Source organism: Nomascus leucogenys, chromosome X, assembly GCF_006542625.1.
Source record: "Nomascus leucogenys isolate Asia chromosome X, Asia_NLE_v1, whole genome shotgun sequence".
In the NCBI taxonomy this organism is placed as follows: Eukaryota; Metazoa; Chordata; class Mammalia; order Primates; family Hylobatidae; genus Nomascus; species Nomascus leucogenys.
This window is the reverse complement of record NC_044406.1, coordinates 57,061,585-57,081,695: the sequence shown is the minus strand read 5'-3', so window position 1 is coordinate 57,081,695 and position 20,111 is coordinate 57,061,585. Positions and strand designations below refer to the sequence as shown.

The following is a 20,111-nucleotide window of genomic DNA, read 5'->3' as shown; positions in this document are numbered from 1 at the left end:
GTATTCCAGATTTTAACTAGGTTGATGGCAGCAGACACATAAAGGAGAGATAGAGAGGAGGATATACCTTTCCATATTTCAAAAAATATTCTCTGGTGACTTGCCCAAGGTCTCACAGCTAGGAAGCTCTTCAGAAACCCAATTGCCAGCATGGGGCAGCCTGTGTTACCGCTGCAGGATGCTATCATTGTAATATTAGAGTAAATGAGTGACATCTGTGTTCAGAGCCCTTATAGCATCAAGGAATGTGAGAAGGGTGGCAGTACTCGAATCTGGGACTTAAAGACTCGGCCAAACGTTGAACTTGAACCAGAATAATCAGTTCCCCGAAGAAAAGGGCACTTGCCAGGAAGCAAGATGGCGGGAACGGCTATGGTCAAAGTGTCGCGATAGTAGCTTCCGCCGAGGATCAGGTGACGAGAGTTTGAGCCAGGACCAGGAGAGCGGGCGTAGAAACCCGGGTTGGGGCAGGAGGCGGCTAGAGCGGCAGCGGCGGCGGCGGCGGCGGCATCCGGAGTAGCACTGAGATCTTCCGGTGCCGGGAATTGCGGTCATGGATCATATTACGGTACCCAAGGTAAGGAGAAGAGTTAAGCGAGGCTGACAGCTGCGAGCTTCCTGTTGGTGCTCACCTGGGAGCCCAGACACATCTCCTCAGCCTTCTCAGCCTTCTTTGACGCGTCTTTCCTGTGCGGCGTCCCGGGTTCTCTTTCTGGGTCCACACCCCCTTTCAACCAAACACCTCTTCTTAGGATCTGCTTGCGGGCGTCGGCGGCCGGGAAAGAGGTGGTCTGCGCCACTGTCCCCTTACGCGACACCGCCCCCGCTCCTGGTGCACGCCTGTTCTGGCCCTCTGACTCCAGCTCCTCCCTAGCATTGACCTCACATCCACTCTTATCTCAGCTTTTTATACTAGCCGCACTTGTAACCGCCATTCGCGAATACCCCACATTGCTCTGCCTCCTGCAGAGTTACTTCCTTTATCGAGCGTTTCTTCACCATCCTCTTGGCTCCTCCAGCCACTAACCTTCCCCAGGCACTGCCCAGAAGCCCCCTCTCGCCCCAGCTCCACGGCATGCCTGTGAGGGTTTGTGGGGCCACAGCATCTCTTCAGCCAAAGCTGGGCAATGGAAAAGGAAGGGGAGTGGGGCAGAGTGGATCTGGCCCTGCTCAGCCGGTAGGAGAAACCCAAGAGGTTTATCTAGCCAGTTGTCGCCTGTTTTTAGCCAGTCCCGAGTCAGAGTTACTTTTGCTGCTTTTTCCTCTCATCTTTCCAGATCCTACTCCTTCCCTTCCCAACGCCAGCCCCTTTCTGTTTCAAATCCACTTCCCTCCTTTCTCCTGTCTGGGGCTGGGGAACAGTGAAAAGTTCACAACTAGTCTGTGGTTATTTTTTCCTTTTGATCATAACACACGTGGCCCAGGCTAATTGAAGTCCTGGTAAAAAATCCAGCGTGTTTTTAATGGAAAGAGCATGGATTTTGAAGCCAGAAGACTTGAATTAAAGTGCTGCCCACTGCACCCCCACAGACTACTAGCTAATGACTTTGGACAAATTATTTAACCTCTCTGAGCCTTAGCTTTCCTCACCTACTGATAGGGTTTTTCTCTGTGTCCCCACCCAAATATCATCTTGTAGCTTCCCTAATTCCCGCGTGTTGTGGGAGGGACCCGGTGGGAGATGGTTGAATCATGGGGGCAGGGCTTTCCTGTGCTGTTCTTGTGATAGTGAATGGGTCTCATGAGATCTGATGGTTTTAAAAATGGGAGTTTCTCTGCACAGGCTCTCTCTTTGCCTGCTGCCATCCACGTAAGATGTGACTTGCTCCTCCTTGCCTTCCTCCATAATTGTGAGGCCTCCCCAGCCATGTGGAACTATTAAGTCCGATAAACCTCTTTGGTAAATTGCCCAGTCTCGGGTATGTCTTTATCAGCAGCGTGAAAACAGACTGATACACCTACCAAATGAAGATAATGAAATTTGCCCAGCTCACTTCACAAGATGGTTGTGGGATTAAATAAGAGGATATGTGTGAAAGAGTTTTTGTAACTAGTAATGTTTTGCCCACTTTTTAGCATAAGACTTTGATGCTGCCTGATGGGCAAAGCACAAACTCCAACCTTCAACCTTTTTTTCTGACTCCCTCCTCTTCAGGGCCTTTCTCTGTGGAGGATAACCACATCCCCTGTAAAAGCCAGCCTTGCCTTTTTCTGTGTCCCTTTGTTTCCAGATCATCTCATTTGTATGGGTCCTCTGACATGGTATAAGAAGGTGGTACCATTAAAGGAAAGGAACTTCTGTTGTCCAGACTCCCTCTTCTCCCAACCCACCTAAGCTTGGGCCACATTACTTGTCTAGTTCAAAATCAGCTCACTTGAATACTCCTTTTTTCTCTCTTTTGACAACTGAGGAAGATGGAGAGGCAGAACTGCTCCTGTCCATGAGTGTTAAAATATTAAAATTGCCCTGTTAGGGATTGAAGCTGTAAACTGGGCTGGCTGTATGGAAATTGGAAGGGAGAAGAAACCATTAACGGGCCCATATGAAAATTATGATAGCAGCTAATACGTATAGAATATTTATGTGACAGGCACTGTGTTAGATATTTTACATGAAATATGCCTTAAATCCTGACAATAACCTATTAGGAGATACTATTATTATTCCCATGTTACAGATGAGGAAACTGAGATGCATAGATGTGGAATGCTTGCCTATTAAATAAAGATAGGAGTGCTCAGACTGGTGCTGGGATAGGGTTCGTGCTCAAGAAAACTTAAACTTGCATCATGGTCAGACTCCATTTGTACTGCATGGATAGTGTCATTAGTCTTGAAATATAAATAAAAACTCCAAATGAAGACTTGATTCTTTAAGCAGAATTAGTATTTGTTTTGGTGCCTGGCAGAGCTGTGAGTGCCCGCAGGTGGTATGCTGCTGTGAGTCTGTTTTTTTCTCAGTTTCTAGAAAGGATTAGGGTTGCATTAATGGCTCAGGATTAAAATGGCCTCCCTTTTGTTAACTCACTATTTCTACAAAAGAGAGAGACATCTGCCTTGTCCATCTCAGGTCAAAGGGATAACTTTGAATTTGTCAGTCATTAGTTGTGCATGTAAAGTACAAAAGTGACTTTTATTTTTGGCTTTTGCTTGAGTCTTTTTCTTTACTCAGGAAGACTTTAAAAAATTATTGAAGTACAGTACACATAAAGAAAAATGTATAGATTGGAAGTATTCATTGTGCTATAAACTTATAAACAGGACACACCTCTGCAACCGCTACTGAGATTAAAAAAAAACAAACAAAAAAAACAAAACCAAAAAAAAAAAAAGAACATTACCAGGAGTCTGCTTCATGCCCCCTTCCAGTCAATACCCCTCCCAAGGGTAAACCACTATACTGACCTCTAACAGGATACATTCATTTTACTCTTTTGTTGTACTTAATATAAATGGATTAATACATTCTCTTTTGTGTTTGACTTCTTTTGCTCAACATTGTTTGAAAGATTTATCCATATTATTTCTTGAAGTTATAGATCATTCTCATTGCTATATTATGTTTTGTTAACATGCCACATGCGATTTATCCATTCTTCTGTTGATGGGGAATTTCCAGTTTCTGCCTTTCACCAATAGTACATTTTGACAGATTTAAATATACATTTTTGTTGGTATAGGCCATCGGAGTGGAATTTCTGGGTCATAGAATATGCATATGTTCATCTAGACACTACCAATTTTACATTCCCACGACCTATGTATAAGAACAGATCTATCTTTCTAAGATATAGCTTAGGGTTCAACAACCATTTTTGGAGTGTCTCAGACCTGCCCTAAAGTTTGGTGACTCTCCTATCTGAATCAGAATTTGTTCTATGTATTTTTCCCTACCTCATTGCATCTGTGTCAGTTGGCACCCAGAATTCTTAATTACTTTTTTTTCCTGGAATGGAAGCTTAATAATAAGGCTTTATGCAATTAATATTTATTGAGCTTCAACTGGTTTGACAATTTGCTGTGGTTTAAGAGTGCATACTTTGGAGCCAGGCTGTCTGAAATAAAATCTCAACTCTGCTACTTAACTAGCTTTGTGATTTTGGCAAATATGTAATCTCTTTTGCCTCAGTTTCTTCATCTATAAGACGGTGTTGAAAATAGTATCTATCTCACAGGGTTGTTATAAGAATTAAATAAGTTAGTATCTGTAAAGTGCTTAGAACAATGTCTGGCACATGGTAGATGCTTAATTTAGCTACCAGTTACTATCATCATCATTATTAATTATATGCAGAATCTCACACTGGGAGTTAAGGATACATAACTGGATATAGATATGGCAACTGCCCTCTGGGATCTCTTAATCAAGTAAGGTAATGAGATGCCAGGCATAAGGTCCAAAAATGAAAGAGACCGAAAAATATGTCTGTTCTGTCTTGTGATCTGATGGGAGCAGCCTGACAGGCAGGGAGAAGCTCTTCCAAGTTTACAGCCCCTTAGACCTCAGTAACTACTCTAGAGAGTAGTGTTAGGTGTTTAATTCATGAATCTCTTTAATCAAGGACAAGGATAATTTAGTCAAAAATCTGTTTTCTGGACTCTCCTTCACATAAATAATTGCTAGCTCATTAAGGAATGTTTTAACACAAAAAAAGTAATTTCTACATTTGTGTGGGTAGAAAAAAAGACAGTGGAAGATTTTATAGATTGTAAAGGACTTTGAATGTTACACTGAGGAATTTGAACTTGTAAATAGCCAAGGAGCTACTAAAGCTTTGTAAGTCTAGAAATGGAAAAGTTAGAAAGGACCTTTTAAAAGATTATCTAAATGAGGAATGGGGATGAAGTTTCTTTTTGGAATGATGGAAATGTTCTAAAATTACATTGTGATGATGGTTGTACAACTCCAAATTTACTAAAACTAATTGAATTGTATACTTAAAAGAGTGAATTTGGCTGGGCCTGGTTGGCTCAAGCCTGTAATCCCAACATTTTGGGAGCCCCAGATGGGAGGATCACTTGAGCCCAGGAGTTTGAGACCAGACTGGGTGACATAGTGAAACCTCATCTGTACAAAAAATTAAAAATATTAGCTGGGTGTGGTGGCTTGCACCTATGGTCTCAGCTACTCGAGAGGCTGAGGTGGGGGGATGGCTTGAATCTGGGAGGTCGAGGCTGCAGTGAGCTCTGATAGTGCCACTTCACTCTGGCCTAGGTGACAGAGTGAAACCCTGTTTCAAAAAAAAGGGTGAATTTTATGGTATGTAAATTATAGTTCAATAAAGCTTCTAATAAATAAGTTAATTAATAAAGATCATCTAGTGATGGTCCAAGCCTCTCATTTCACAGATGTGAAAACTGAGTCTCAGAGAGCTAGAGTTTTTTATCCAAGGTCAAACATCTAGCAAGTAGCAGAGGTAGCATTGTCTTTTAATTGTTTAGTATGCATAGCTTGTTCAGACTATAATAAACTGTGGAGTTATCACAGAAACAACATCCAAAATAATTGGAGTGCCAGATGGGTACAGAACGCTATCCTGGATAGTAATAATAAAAAATAATAACACTTTGTAGTATGTTAATAACACTTTGTAACACTTCGTAGTACCACACAGGAGATTACAATTTGTATGAAGCCTTCTTAAAAGCAGATAATTTTTGCCTTTACTTCCAGGAAACTAAGGCCAAATGTTCAGTCATGTTAACTACATTTGTCCTTGTACTTAGCATAATTGCTTCCTCCCACTCTTCATGGCTTTGGTTTTCTATTCTAATAACCTATTTGTAGATCTGTCTTTTATTATAAACAACCTGAAATGCATTTAGACAAGAAGCAGGGTCAAAATAAAGAAATATAAAACTGGGTAAAAAGTGTTTTTCATTATGAAGGAAATGAGATTTCTAGAGGTGAGAATTGTGCTCCCCTTCCAGTTCCCAAAATTGCAAATCCAGTTGGCTTCACTGTGATCCTTCCAGTCTAGGAAATAGTGTGATATAATTGAAAAAGCATGGACAAAGCTGGATTTGAATTCAATCTATATTATTTATTAGCCCTGAGTTCTTGGGCAATCACTTAAACACTCTGAGTCTGTTGGGACTATGATAAAGATTAAGATAAGGTATGATGAGGGCCTGGCACATTATAAGTGCTCTGTAACTGTGTGTTTTTTCGTCTTTCCATCAGAGCCAAACAATAGTAGAGGCTTTAATATACATTAGTCATGGGAGGTCTCAAAGATCAGCCTGTCTCAGGGAGATTTGCCTGAGCATCCAGAAAGGCTCTTGGTACTACATTGCAAGGAAAGAGGCTACCTAGGAAGCCCTGGTGGCAGTGGTCTGGCATTTTTGACACTGTTTTATAGGCATTGGAATAATTTTCCTCACCACCAAAACCCACTCCTTCAACCTCACTTTGTACTTGGGAAACCCCAACTAAGCAGTTACTCCCAGAAACCACTGGGATTTGTTTTAGGATTGTGTCTTTTTAGATATCATTTTCTGGTTTTTGTGGTAAAATACTTAAGGCTTTAGAGAGATTTTTTGCTAAGTTCTAAAGACATTTTCGTCATTTGAGACACCAATACTAGACAGAGAGTTAGGAGACCTGAATTCTGGCCCCACTTCTGATACTGACATGCTGTGTGATCTTAGACTGTCTTTTTACCTCTCTAGGCTTCACTTTCTTCATCAGTAAAATAATATTTAACCTTTATAGAGCAATTGCTATGTGCCAGGTACTATTCTAAGTGCTTTACATAAATATTACATATTTATATGCTAATTTAACCCTTGCAACAACACTATTATCCTCATTTTAAATATAAAGAAAGCATCCAGAAAGCTTAAGCAACTTGCCCAGAGCTGGAAATATGAAGCCAAACAGTCTGTGACCCAAGTATGTGCTCTTTACCTATGTACTATAGTGCTTCAATAAAATGAGCTGAGAGATATACTAGCATTTCCTAAACTATGTTCCTGATGAACACTAGTCCCACAAGATAATTTGTTTTAAAAAAATGATTCTAAGGTAAAATATATTAACACCACAAATACTGTGGAGATTCATAGTGAGTGTTCACCTATTAAAGGCTCCGAGAAGCCCTGCAATAAACCTGCTTATGTTTGTTTCACCCTGTGTTCCCCTATGCTGACCACAGAACTGTGTGTGTGCATGTGTGTACGTGCCTATTAACATCTGTGGAACTAGGATTCATAGAACATGCCTTAAGAAATGCTGGTATCAATCTGGAAGGTTCATTCTAACTCTTGAGTGCTTTCAGCATTTAAAAATGATAGATGTGGGGATCTCAAGATGCAGGATTCCTTTCCAAGTCTGAAATTTGCTTTAGTTGGAGGGACATGGAGAAGTAGGGTGTGGAGAGGCATAAGTTCAAGACTAGTCTGGATTGTATTTTTAACACTTACCTTCAGTGACCTTGTACATCTTGACACAAAAGTATTCCACCATTCCCCTTCCTTCCTCCTGTTACATATTTTCTCACTTATTACTTTAAAGAAGAGACCTAAATTAGAGAGGCTTGTCATGAAAGCCTGCCCTTTTTAGTACATACACGGCACAGCAGTTGTTTTCATGATGAATCCTCTCTGTTGTTGGAGGCAATGACACAAGCGGCAGGACTTGCTTGGGACATGGGTGTGACTGATGAATATCATTACGCTGGTTGGTATTCTAGAGCCAGGTGTCACTTCTTTTATTTATTATTGCAGTGCATCTAAGTTGTTACCAATAATTGCGGCAAATCAGGACAGTAGATGAATTCAGAGACCTCTGAAGTACACCTGATTTCCTCTCTTCCTCCCTTCCTAGAAAGGACATGAGAAAAACAAACAAATGTGGGTTATGGTTCACAGCTTCTCCAAGAGCAAAGTTCTTATAAATGCCGGAGTTCTCTATCTACAGCTCAGGAGTGGAGAAATAACAAAACAATTGGGTGGCCTGCCTGGGAATTAAAATCTGTACCTTACCTAGTGGTGGTCAGCCTCTTTTCTCCCCTTTTCTCTCTGTTTTCATCTTTCTCTGTCTCCTCTTTACTCTCCCTCTCTTCTCCTTTTTCTTCTCTCTCCTCCTCCCTCTTTTCCTCTCTCCTCCCTTCTCTTTTACCTTCCCTCCTGCATCCCCTTCTCTCCCCTTCCTTTTTGTCTTTTCCTTCTCTCTCACCCCAATCTCTCTGTCTCTTTCTCTCTTCCCCTCACCCCCAACCCCACACACATATTCTGTGAGACCTCAGTTTCTGCCAGGTAAAAGCACTACGGGTAGAGGAACCCTCTTATAACACTGTGTCAGAAACAGATGGGGCCCTGGTGCCCTTGAGTAGAAAGAGGGGAGGGTCTGAGTAGCTGCAAGTCTCCTAGAAGGTCCTACCTACTAAAAGGCACAGGATTCCTGCCTTGGGGAGACATGCTATATAGGAAGTCCAGCCTGGATAGCAATAATTTTCCCCTCTCTTCAGGCTTCCTCAAAAACTGTTCTCCAAGTGTCACACAGCACTCTTTGTACTTGCGTAATGTAGCCTTTTGGTAGGTAGTGCCCTGGGCCTTAGCAGGGATTTCTTATGAGTGGCCAGTTTTTCCTCTTGTCGAGCATCTCCTACCATTCAGGACTGCATAAGGATCTCTGGGGCAGTCAGGAGAAAGCAAAGATGCCTTGTTTTTTTCAATTCCTACTACTCATCCCTTGACCATTTCTTTCCCCTGAAGTGTGACTTCTTTTCCTGAGTGTGAGTGAGTGAGCCCCTGTGCAATTGACACTGATGTTTTTCTTTTAATCTAATCACAATACACTTTGTCTAGCAAGGGCAAGTTTCTTGTACATGGGATCAGTAGTGATGGCCCCTCTTTCACTTCTGGTGTTGTGTCTTCACTCTCTTTCTTAGGTAGCCTGGCTAGCATCTTAGCAATTTCTTGATCTTTTCAAAGAGCCAGCTTTGGGTTTTGTTGATTTTCTCTATTGATTTCCTGTTATCAATTTCATTGATTTCTACTCTGTAATATTTCAGAAGTTTACTTTGGATTAAATTTGCTCTTGTATTTTTTAGTTTTCTAAGGTAGAAGCTTAGATTACTGACCTTAGATTTTTCTTTGTTCTAATATATGCATTCAATGCTATAGATGTTCTTCTAAGCACTGCTTTTGCTATATCCTTCAAATTTTGTTAAGGTGTATTTTCTTTTAGTTTGAAATGTTTTAAAAACATTTTTCTTGCAACTTGTTTGATCCATGTGCTACTTAGAACTGTGTTGTTACATTCAAATGTCAGGCTGGGCACAGTGGCTCGTGCCTGAGACCCTAGCATTTTGGGAGGCCAAGGCAGGAGGATCGTTTGAGGCCAGGAGTTTGAGACCAGCCTGGGAAACATAGTAAGAACTCTTCTCTACAAAAAGTTGAAAAATTACGTTGGCATGGTGATCCATGCCTGTAATCCCAGCTACTTGGGAGGTTGAGATGGGAGGATCACTTGAGTCCAGGAGGTTGAGGCTGCAGTGAGCCATGATCATATTGAAAAATATGTTCTTAGAGAACTGACCCCTCTATTTTTATGTAATTCTTCTTGTTTTAGTCTGTTCAGGCTGCTATAACAAAAATATTATAGATTTAGTGTATTAGTTTTTTCTTGCATTGCTGTAAGGAACTACCTGAGACTGGGTAATTTATGAAGACAAGAAGTTTAATTGACTCACAGATCCACAGGCTGTACAAGAAACATGGCTGGGAAGGACTCAGGAAATTTACAGTCATGGCAGAAGGTGAAGGGGAAGCAAGCACACCTTCACATGGCAGAGTAGGAGAGAGACAGAGTGAAAGGGGAAGTGCTACACACTTTTAAACAATGAGATCTCATGAGAATTCACTGTCATGAGAACAGCAAGGGGGAAGTCTGCCCCATCATCCAGTTACCCTCACCAGGCCCTTCGTCAAACATTGGGGATTACAATTCGACATGATATTTGGGTGGGGACACAGAGCCAGACCATATCATTCCACCCTGGCCCGTCCCAAATCTTATGTCCTTCTCACATTTCAAAACACTATCATGCCTTTTTAACAGTTCCCCAGAGTCTTAACTCATTCTAGCCTTAATTCAAAAGTTCAAGTCCAAAGTCTCATCTGAGACAAGACACATCCCTTGTGCTTATGAGCCTGTAAAATAAAAAACAAGTTAGTTACTTCCAGATACAATGGAGGTACAGGCATTGGGTAAATATTCCCATTCCAAAGGGGATATATTGGCCGAAACAAAGAGGCTCCATGCAAGTTTGAAACCCAGCAGGGTAGTCATTAAATATTAAAGCTCCAAAATAATTTCCTTTGACTCTATGTCTCACATCCAGGCCACAGTGATGCAAGGGGTGGGTTCAGAAGACCCTGGGCATTTTGCCTTATGGCTTTGCAGGGTACAGCCCTCTTGGCTGCTTTCACAGACTGGTGTAGAGTGCTTGCAGCTTTTCCAGGTGCACAGTGCAAGCTGTGGGTGGATCTACCATTCTGGGGTCTGGAGGATGGTGGCCCTTTTCTCACAGCTCCACTAGGCAGTACCCCAGTGGAAACTCTTTGTGAGAGCTCCAATCCCACATTTCTCTTCCACACTACCCTAGTAGAGGTTCTTCATGAAGGCTCTGGCTCTGCAGCAGACTTCTGCCTACACATCCAGGCATCTCCATACATCCTCTGAAATCTAGGTGGAGGCTCCTATGCCTCATCTCTTGCCCTTTGAGCACCTGCAGGCTTAACACCATGTGGAAGCTGCCAAGGCTTGTAGCTTGCACTCTCTGGAGCAGCATCCTGAGATGTATCTGGGGTCCTTTTAGCCATGGCTGGAGCTGGAGTGGCTGGGACACAGCAGTGTCCCAAGGTTGCACAGGGCAGCAGGGCCCTCAGCCCAAACCACAAAACCTTGATTCATTCCTGGGCCTCCGGGCCTGTGATGGGAGGGGCTGCTGTGAAGGTCTCTGAAATGCCTTTGAGGTATTTTCTCCATTGTTTTGGCTATTAACATCTGGCTCTTCTTTACTTATGCAAATTTCTGCATCCAGTTTGAATTCCTCCCCTGAAAATGGGTTTTCTTTTCTACCACATGACCAGGCTGCAAGTTTTCTAAACTTTTATGCTGTGCTTCCCTTTTAAATATAAGTTAGAGTTTCAGATGATCTCTTTGCTCACATATATGAGCATATGCTGTTAGAGGCAGCCAGGGCACATCTTGAACACTTTGCTGCTTAGAAATTTATTCCGCCACATACCCTCAATCATCATTCTCAAGTTCAGAGTTCCACAAATCCCTAGAGCAGGGGCACAATGCCACTAATCTCTTTGCTAAAGCATAGCAAGAGTGACTTTTACTCCAGTTCCCAATAGGTTCCTCATCTCCATCTGAGACCACCTCAGCCTGGACTTTATTGTCCATATCACTATCAACATTTTGGTCACAACCATTCAACAACTCTAGGAAGTTCCAAACTTTTATCTTCCTGTCTTCTTATGAGCCCTCCAAACTTTTCCACCCAAAGCCTATTACCCAGTTTCAAAGCTGCTTCCACATTTACTGGTATCTTTTTAGCAATGTTCCTCTTTTTTGGTACCAATTTTCTGTATTAGTATGTTCTTGCATTGCTATAAGAACTACCTGGGACTGGGTAATTTATAAAGAAAAGAGGTTTAATTGACTCACAGCTTTGCAGGCTGTACAGGAAGCATGGCTGGAGAAGCCTCAGGAAACTTACAATAATGGTGGAAGCAAAGGGGAAGTAGGCACATCTTCACATGGTGGAACAGGAAAGAGTGAAGAGGAAGTGCTACACACTTTTAAACAACCAGATCATGTGAGAACTCACTCACTATCATGAGAAGAGCAAGGGGGAAGTCCACTCTTATGATCCAGTCACCTCCCACCAGGCCTGTCCTCTAACACTGAGGATTACAATTCAACATGAGATTTGGGTGGGGACACAGAGCCAAACCATATCACTCAGTGAGACAATAAAATTTATTGCTCACAGTTCTGGAGGATGTGAAGTCCAAGATAAGATGCATGCAGATTTGGTATCTGGAGAGGGCCTACTTCCTGGCTCATAGACAGTGGTCTTTTTGCTGCCTCCTCACATGGCAGAAGGGGCAAACAGGCTCCTTTAAGCCTCTTTCATAAGAGCACTAATCCCATTTATGAGCAGAGAGCCCTCATGAGCTAATCACCACCTAAATACCCCACCTGTTAATACTGTTGCATTGGCAGGGGTTAGATTTCAACATATGAATTTTTGAGGGACACCAGCATTCAGACCATTCCACCTCTCTTCATTCCTGATAACTTTCCTTGCTCTGAAGTCTTTTATGTCTTATATTAATATATGTACTTCAACTTATTTTGATTAGTGTAAGCATGGTATATCTTTCTGTATCCCTTTACTTTTTTTTTTCTATTGAGACAGTCTCTCTCTGTCACCCAGGGTGGAGTGCAGTAGTGTGCTCTCAGCTCACTGCAGTCTCTGCCTCCCAAGCTCAGGCAATCCTCCCACTTCCTCAGTCTCCTGAGTAACAGGGACTACAGGCACCCACCAGCATGCCCAGCTAAGTTTTGTAGAGATGGGGTTTTGCTGTGTTTCCCAGGCTGGTCTCAAACTCCTGGGCTCAAATGATTCTCCTGCCTTGGCCTCCCAAAAGTGCTGGGATTACAAGTGTGAGCCACCACAGCTGGCCATTCCTTTACTTTTTTTTTTTTTTTTGGCTGAAAACAATATAAATTTATTCCCTCACCGTTCAGGAGCCCAGAGGTCTGAAATTCACACGTTGGCAGGGTTGCCCTCTCTCTGGAGGCTTTAAGGGAGAATCCTTCCTTATTGCATCTTCCAGTTTCTGGTAGCTGTCAGCATTCCTGGTGGCTATATCCATCACTCCAATCTCTGCCTCCATTTCACATAGCCTTCTCTGTGTGCCATCTCCTCTCTGTCTTTTATAAGGACACTTATCATTGGATTTGCAGCCCACCTTGGCAGTCCTGGATGATTTCATCTTAGATCTTTAACTTACTTACATCTGCAAAGACCCCTTTTCCAAATAGGGTCACATTCACAGGTTCCAGGTATTAGAAAGAAGACCTGTCTTTCAGGAGGCTGCCATTCAACCCACTATAGGTGTTCAGCAACCTTTTTCACTTCTCTTTAACTACTTTCATTCCACTCTTGGCTGAGTATAATCCTTATTCTCTTTCCTAAATACTGATGGTACTTCCTTGACTGATTTGTGAGCACTAACTCTGTTAGTCCTTTAGGGTAAAGAGCATGCTTAGACTTCTTTAATTCTATAACATTTGACACAGTGCCTGGCATATAGTAGATTCTCAATGAATGTTTGTTAAATGGATTGTTGTAGGGAGGGATCATGCCTTGTTTATTTCATTTTCCCTTAAAATGCCTAACTCCATAGTTTGAAAATAGTAGATACTAGCGAATCTTGAATTAAAGAAAGAATACCTTTGAATATTCAGTTCTAGGTGTCTCCCAGGGGAATCTTTCTGAAACTTGGACCTCTGGTTGCCCTAGTGCTCTGCTCATGCACCTGTTTTGGCATTTACCACAGGGTGTCTTTTGTTATGTTGCATTGAGTTGGGTTTATGTGTGCATTCTTCAACAAATTGTAAACTTCTGGGAGTTTATAATTTATAATGTCTCATACATTCTACTTTTATTTCCCATAGGATGGTTTAGCACAGAATCTGGTACATAGTAGGCATTCAAAAAAGAATTACTGAATACTAGCTTTAGTTGTTTGTATTTTTGCTGTTGTCTGGCTCTGTGATAGAGTGAACATCGAGATATCTGGCTGAAAGAAAACTTCCTGAGTCCATTTGGCTTTTTTTCTTTGAGCCCAGTGCTGTACCATCTTACTACAAGATCAGTATTCTTTAGATTCAGTTACTTTGGCAGGAAGTTCCCATTATTACTGCCTTGTCTCTTCTAATCTGTCCCTGCCCAAAGAGAATGTGGTGTGCTTAGATTGGGGTATCTTGGCATCTTCCCCTAGTCTCCATGCTTTGACTACATTTTTGTTACCTTTCCTTTTCTCTTTTAGAGGGTGGGCCATAGGGGTGGGAGGTTTTTTCAGTTCCCTTCCTCTCCCCAACCACACATGGTTAATAAGTCTGTGGCAGTATAGTATAATGGTGTATTAGTTCATTCTCACACTGCTATAAAGAAATAACCGAAGATTGGGTAGTTTATAAAGAAAAGAGGTTTAATTGACTCATAGTTCTGCAAGCTGTACGAGTAGTATGGCTGAAGAGGCCTTAGGAAATTTTCAATCGTGGCAGAAGGTGAAGGGGAAGCAGGCTTATTTTCAAATGGCTGGAGCAGGAGAGAGAGAGAGGGACGTGCTACACACTTTTAAACAACCAGATCTCATGAGAACTCACTATCATGAGAAGAGCCAGGGGGAAATCTGCCCTCATGATCCGATCACCTCCCACTGGGCTCCTCCTTTAACATTGGGGATTATAATTCAACATAGGATTTGGGAAGGGACACAAATCCAAACCATATCAAATGGTTAAGAGTTTGGGTTCTTTCTTCTCACTGCCTGCCTTTACCTCACCACTTAACCACCCATGTGGTCTTCGATAAGTTAATTTACCTCTCTGAGACCCAGTTTCCACATATATGAAATGCTATTAACAATATCACCTGTCTTACATAGTTATTATGAGGATTAAATGAGATAACACATGTAGAGTATAGCACAGTGTTTATCATCTCTCTTTGTTCCCACTTTTGGCTTGGACATACTTCCTAGATTGGTGTTATTGGGGTCTGTGGATTGATTGGACCAGCCCTGTTAGAGTTATTTGTCTGACAATGAAGTACTCTTTTCCTTTAAGTGCATACATATGAATTTTAATTTGTCATTAAAAAATATTACAGAAATTGCACTCTTGGCCATTTATCCCAGAGAAATGAAAACCTATTTTCATGCAGAAGCTTGTGCACTATGTTCATAGCAGCTTTATTCATAATAGCCCCAAACTGGAAACTACCCATATGTCCCTTCAGTGAGTAAATGGTTAGATAACTTATAATATATCCATTGAAAAGAGGTAAACTATTGATATAGGCAAACACCTGGATGAATCTTAAGAGAATGATGCTGGGTGAATAAGGCCAATCTCAAAAGGTTGCATACTGAATGGTTCTGTTTATATAATATTCTTTAAGAATTAATTGTAGAGATGAAGAACAGATTAGTGTTTGCCGAGGGCTTGATGGAGGAGGGATGGGTGTGACTCTAAAGAAATAGCAGAAGGGAGTTTTGTGGTATGTATGTATGTATCATGATTGTGGTGATAGTTACACAAAGCTATACGTGTGATATAATTGCATATAGCCATACACACACAATTTATAACTGTACCTGGTATACATGTATAACTACATATATAATGGGTATAATCCAAATAAGATCTGTGGATTGTACCAATATCATTTTCCTGGTTTTGATGACATACTGTAGTTATTGTAAGATGTTAAATTTTGAGAGACTGGGCAAAAGGTCCTTGGGACTTTCCTGTAATTTTTTTTTTTTGCAATTTCCTATGAATCTATAATTATTTCATAATAAAAAAGTTTTAAAAATCTTAACATTAAGGATTACCCCAAATCCTGTCATTCTACATTTAGGCTACCATTTTCATTCCATTATGTTCTCATCCACTCTTTGTATGCATACCTACATTGTTTAACATATTTATAATATTTTTACTTAACTTTTTAATTTATTATTATGTTAAATATTTTTATACAGTTCTTGAAAAATTTTTAATGGCACCAAATTTCAGATCTAGTTAATTTTTTGGACACTTAATATGTGAAAGGCACCTACCTAGGAACCATAGTATTATTTATCTACTAAATAGTCCATTTTAATATAATGTTCTTAAATTTACCTAATCCTTTCCCCTATTATTGGACATACAGGTATTCCTAGTTTTCTCCTATTATTGGCAGAATCTCAGGGAATATTCTCATGTGTACATTTTCTGAGGATAAACTTCTAAGAGTAGGGATATTGGGTCAAAAGATACTAGTTCATACTTATATGTTCTTGACAGTTTTTCCATATTGCTTTCTAAAAGTGATATAGCATTGCAATCAGCAATGTATAAGGATAAATTTCTGAGGATAAACTTCTAAGAGTAGGGTATTGGGTTAAAGGATACTGGTTTATACTTATATGTTCTTGACAGTTTTTCCATATTGCTTTCTAAACGTGATATAGCATTGCAATCAGCAATGTATAAGCATACCAGTTTTGCCACAACCATGCTAGTATTTGATGTTTTGCAAATTTAATATGTATAAAATAGTAGCTCCATGTCATTTAAAATTAGCATTTCTGTCATTACTAGTGAAATTTAACTCATCACATTTTTATTTTCTCTTATGTGAATTATCTGTTCATGTTCTTTGGCTACTTCATCTGTTGAGCTTGTAATGCTTTTCTTATAAATGTAAATACGCTACTTATACTTTACAAGATTAATAAGGAGAACGTTTTTGATACTGATTGATTTGTTAATTGATTGAGATAGGGTCTTGCTGTCTCACTTAGGCTGGTGTGGAGTGGCATGGTGCAATCGCAGCCTCAAACTCCTGAGTTCAAGTGATCCTTCTGATTCAGCCTCCCAAGTAGCTGGGATTGCAGGCATGCACCACCATGTCTGGCTAATTATTTTTATTGTTTTTTGTAGAGACGAGTTCTTGCTATCTTGCCCAGGATAGTGTTGAACTCCTGGGCTCAAGCAATCCTCCCACCTTGGCTTCCCAAAGTGCTGGGATTACAGGTTTGATCCACCATACCTGGTCTGTCTTGGATACTGAGCATCCCTAATTAGAGCACATTTACAGTTACAGTCATGCATCACTTTACCATGGGGATATGTTCTGAGAAGTGCCTCACTAGGCAATTTTGTCATTGTGTGAACATAGAGTGTACTTACACAAACCTACTACACACCTAGGCTATGTGGTATATAGCCTATTGCTCCCACCACCATTGTATTTGTGGTATATCGTTGACTGAAACGTTGCTATGTGGTGCATGACTATATAAGAGAAAGCATCAAGGCCTCAGTAGATAAATGAATATCCTTTTCTTAAATGTCTTCAGGGAAGAAGGTGATACCATTTTTGTGTTATCCCTTTTAGCTATATGTAATTTGCCTACATAATTTGTCACACTGGCAGACTTTGGGCTAATGACTCATGGATGTCAACAAGAGAATATGTGAATGAAAAGATCATTGGGCTGGGGTTTTATGTTCACAAGCATCTCGCCTTTCCTTTTTTTTTTTTTTGTAAATGAAAATCATGACACCTAAGGGTATGGATATACATGTTAGAAGCATGGGTTCTGAACCACTCATTCACCTATGAGTTAAAGAGGCCAACATCATACAACACCATTTAAATATCTAAGATTATTTCTCATGTTTCTGAAAAGGAAAGGTGGCTTTTTGTTTTGTTCTATTTTTCTAACCTCAGGTGTATTGCATTGAGTTCATAATGTGCTGCTCAATTCTTGGTACTTATCATCATTGGTCCATGAAAAGCTACCTCTTGTTTTTATTTAATTACTTAGCTCGTTTTTTTCCCATTCCACTCCCCCATCACAGGCAAACATTCTAATATGATTAATGTGATTTATATTAGAATGTGTCTTTCAAAACATGATAGTTGTTTTATACACATGAATTTTTAGTTTATGTAGTGATGCCTTCTGTATATCATTGTTTCTTACTTTTTTCCATCATATTTATTTTGCTGTATGTACATCTAACCCATTGCTTCTAATAGCTGCATAATATCCCACCACATTTGACCTTCTGAATTGGCCTGTTCTTGCATTGCAATAAAGAAATACCTGAGACTGGATAATTTTTTTAAATTATACTTTAAGTTCTAGGGTACATGTGGACAATGTGCAGGTTTGTTACATAGGTATACATGTGCCATGTTGGTTTGCTGCACCCATCAACTCATCATTTACATTAGGTATTTCTCCTAATGCTATCCCTTCCCCTGCCCCCTACTCCATGACAGGCCCCCATGTGTGATGCTCCCTGCCCTGTGTCCAAGTGTTCTCATTGTGTGAAGTTTGGATCTTTCCTGCTTTCTCTTGTGGGCATTTAGTGCTATAAATTTCCCTCTACACACTGCTTTAAATGTGTCCCAGAGATTCTGTTATGTTGTGTGTTTGTTCTCATTGGTTTCCAAGAACATCTTTATTTCTGCCTTCATTTTGTTATTTACCCAGTAGTCATTCAGGAGCAGGTTGTTCAGATTCCATGTAGTTGTGTGGTTTTGAGTGAGTTTCTTAATGCTGAGTTCTAATTTGATTGCACTGTGGTCTGAGAGACAGTTTGTTGTGATTTCTGTTCTTTTATATTTGCTGAGGAGTGCTTTACTTCCAACTATATGGTCAATTTTGGAATAAGTGCAATGTAGTGCTGAGAAGAATGTATATTCTATTGATTTGGGGTGGATAGTGCTGTAAATGTCTATTAGGTCTGCTTGGTGCCAACCTGAGTTCAAGTCCTGGATATCCTTCTTAACCTTCTGTCTTGTTGATCTGTCTGATAGTGACTGTTGGGTGTTAAAGTCTCCCATCATTATTGTGTGCGAGTCTAAGTGTCTTTGTAGGTCTCTTAAGTACTTGCTTTATGAATCTGGGTGTTCCTGTATTGGGTGCATATATATTTAAGATAGTTAGCTCTTCTTGTTGAATTGATCCCTTTACCATTATGTAATGGCCTTCTTTGTCTCTTTTGATCTTTGTTGGTTTAAAGTCTGTTTTATCAGAGACTAGGATTGCAATCCCTGCTTTTTTTTTGCTTTCCATTTGCTTGGTAGATCTTCCTCCATCCCTTTTTTTTAAGCCTATGTGTGTCTCTGCACGTGAGATGGGTCTCCTGAATACAGTACACTGATGGGTCTTGACTCTTTATCCAGTTTGCCAGTCTGTGTCTTTTAATTGGGGTATTTAGCCCATTTACATTTAAGGTTAATATTGTTATATGTGAATTTGATCCTGTCATTATGATGTTAGCTGGTTATTTTGCCCGTTAGTTGATGCAGTTTCTTCCTAGCCTCGATGGTCTTTACAATTTGGCCTGTTTTTTTCAGTGGCTGGTACTGGTTGTTCCTTTCCATGTTTAGTGCTTCCTCCAGGAGTCCTCATAATGCAGGCCTGGTGGTGACAAAATATCTCAGCATTTGCTTGTCTGTAAAGGATTTTATTTCTCCTTCACTTATGAAGCTTAGTTTGGCTGGATATGAAATTCTGGGTTGAAAATTCTTTTCAAGAATGTTGAATATTGCCCCCTACTCTCTTCTGGCTTGTAGAGTTTCTGCCGAGAGATCCACTGTTAGTCTGATGGGCTTCCCTTTGTGGGTAACTTGACCTTTCTCTCCGGCTGCCCTTAACATTTTTTCCTTCATGTAGTGCTTGGTGGATCTGACAATTATGTGTCTTGGTGGTGTTCTTCTTGAGGACTATCTTTGTTGTGTTCTCTGTATCTCCTGAATTTGAATGTTGGCCTTCCTTGCTAGGTTGGGGACGTTTCCTTGGATAGTATCCTGAAAAGTGTTTTCCAACTTGGTTCCATTCTCCCAGTCACTTTCAGGCACACCAATCAAATGTAGATTTGGTCTTTTCACATAATCCGATATCTCTTGGAGGCTTTTTCTTTCTTTTTACTCTTTGGTCTCTAAACTTCTCCTCTCACTTTATTTCATTAATTTGGTTTTCAGTCACTGTTGCCCTTTCTTCCACTTGATCGAATCGGCTATTGAAGCTTGTGCATGCATCATGAAGTTCTTGTGCCATGGTTTTCAGCTCCATCAGGTCACTTAAGGTCTTCTCTACACTGTTTATTCTAGTTAGCCATTCGTGTAATCTTTTTTCAAGGTTTTAGCTTTCTTGCGATGGGTACGAACATCCTTCTTTAGCTCGTAGAAGTTTATTACTGACCTTCTGATGCCTACTTCTGTCAGCTTGTGAAAGCCGTTCTTCGTTTAGCTTTGTTCTGTTGCTGGTGAGGAGCTGCAGTC

The 20,111-nt window shown here is 40.6% G+C and overlaps 1 protein-coding gene across 1 annotated transcript in view; it reads left to right on the top strand.

Moving 5' to 3' along the window:
- The first annotated feature begins 451 nt into the window (after nt 1–451).
- MTMR8 (myotubularin related protein 8) overlaps nt 452–20,111 on the top strand; it is a 111,713-nt gene continuing 92,053 nt past the window's right edge. The window contains exon 1 of the mRNA XM_003272648.2: nt 452–577. Coding sequence (XP_003272696.1) covers nt 554–577 — 24 coding nt within the window. The 5' untranslated portion in view covers nt 452–553. The remainder of the gene's footprint in view (nt 578–20,111) is intronic.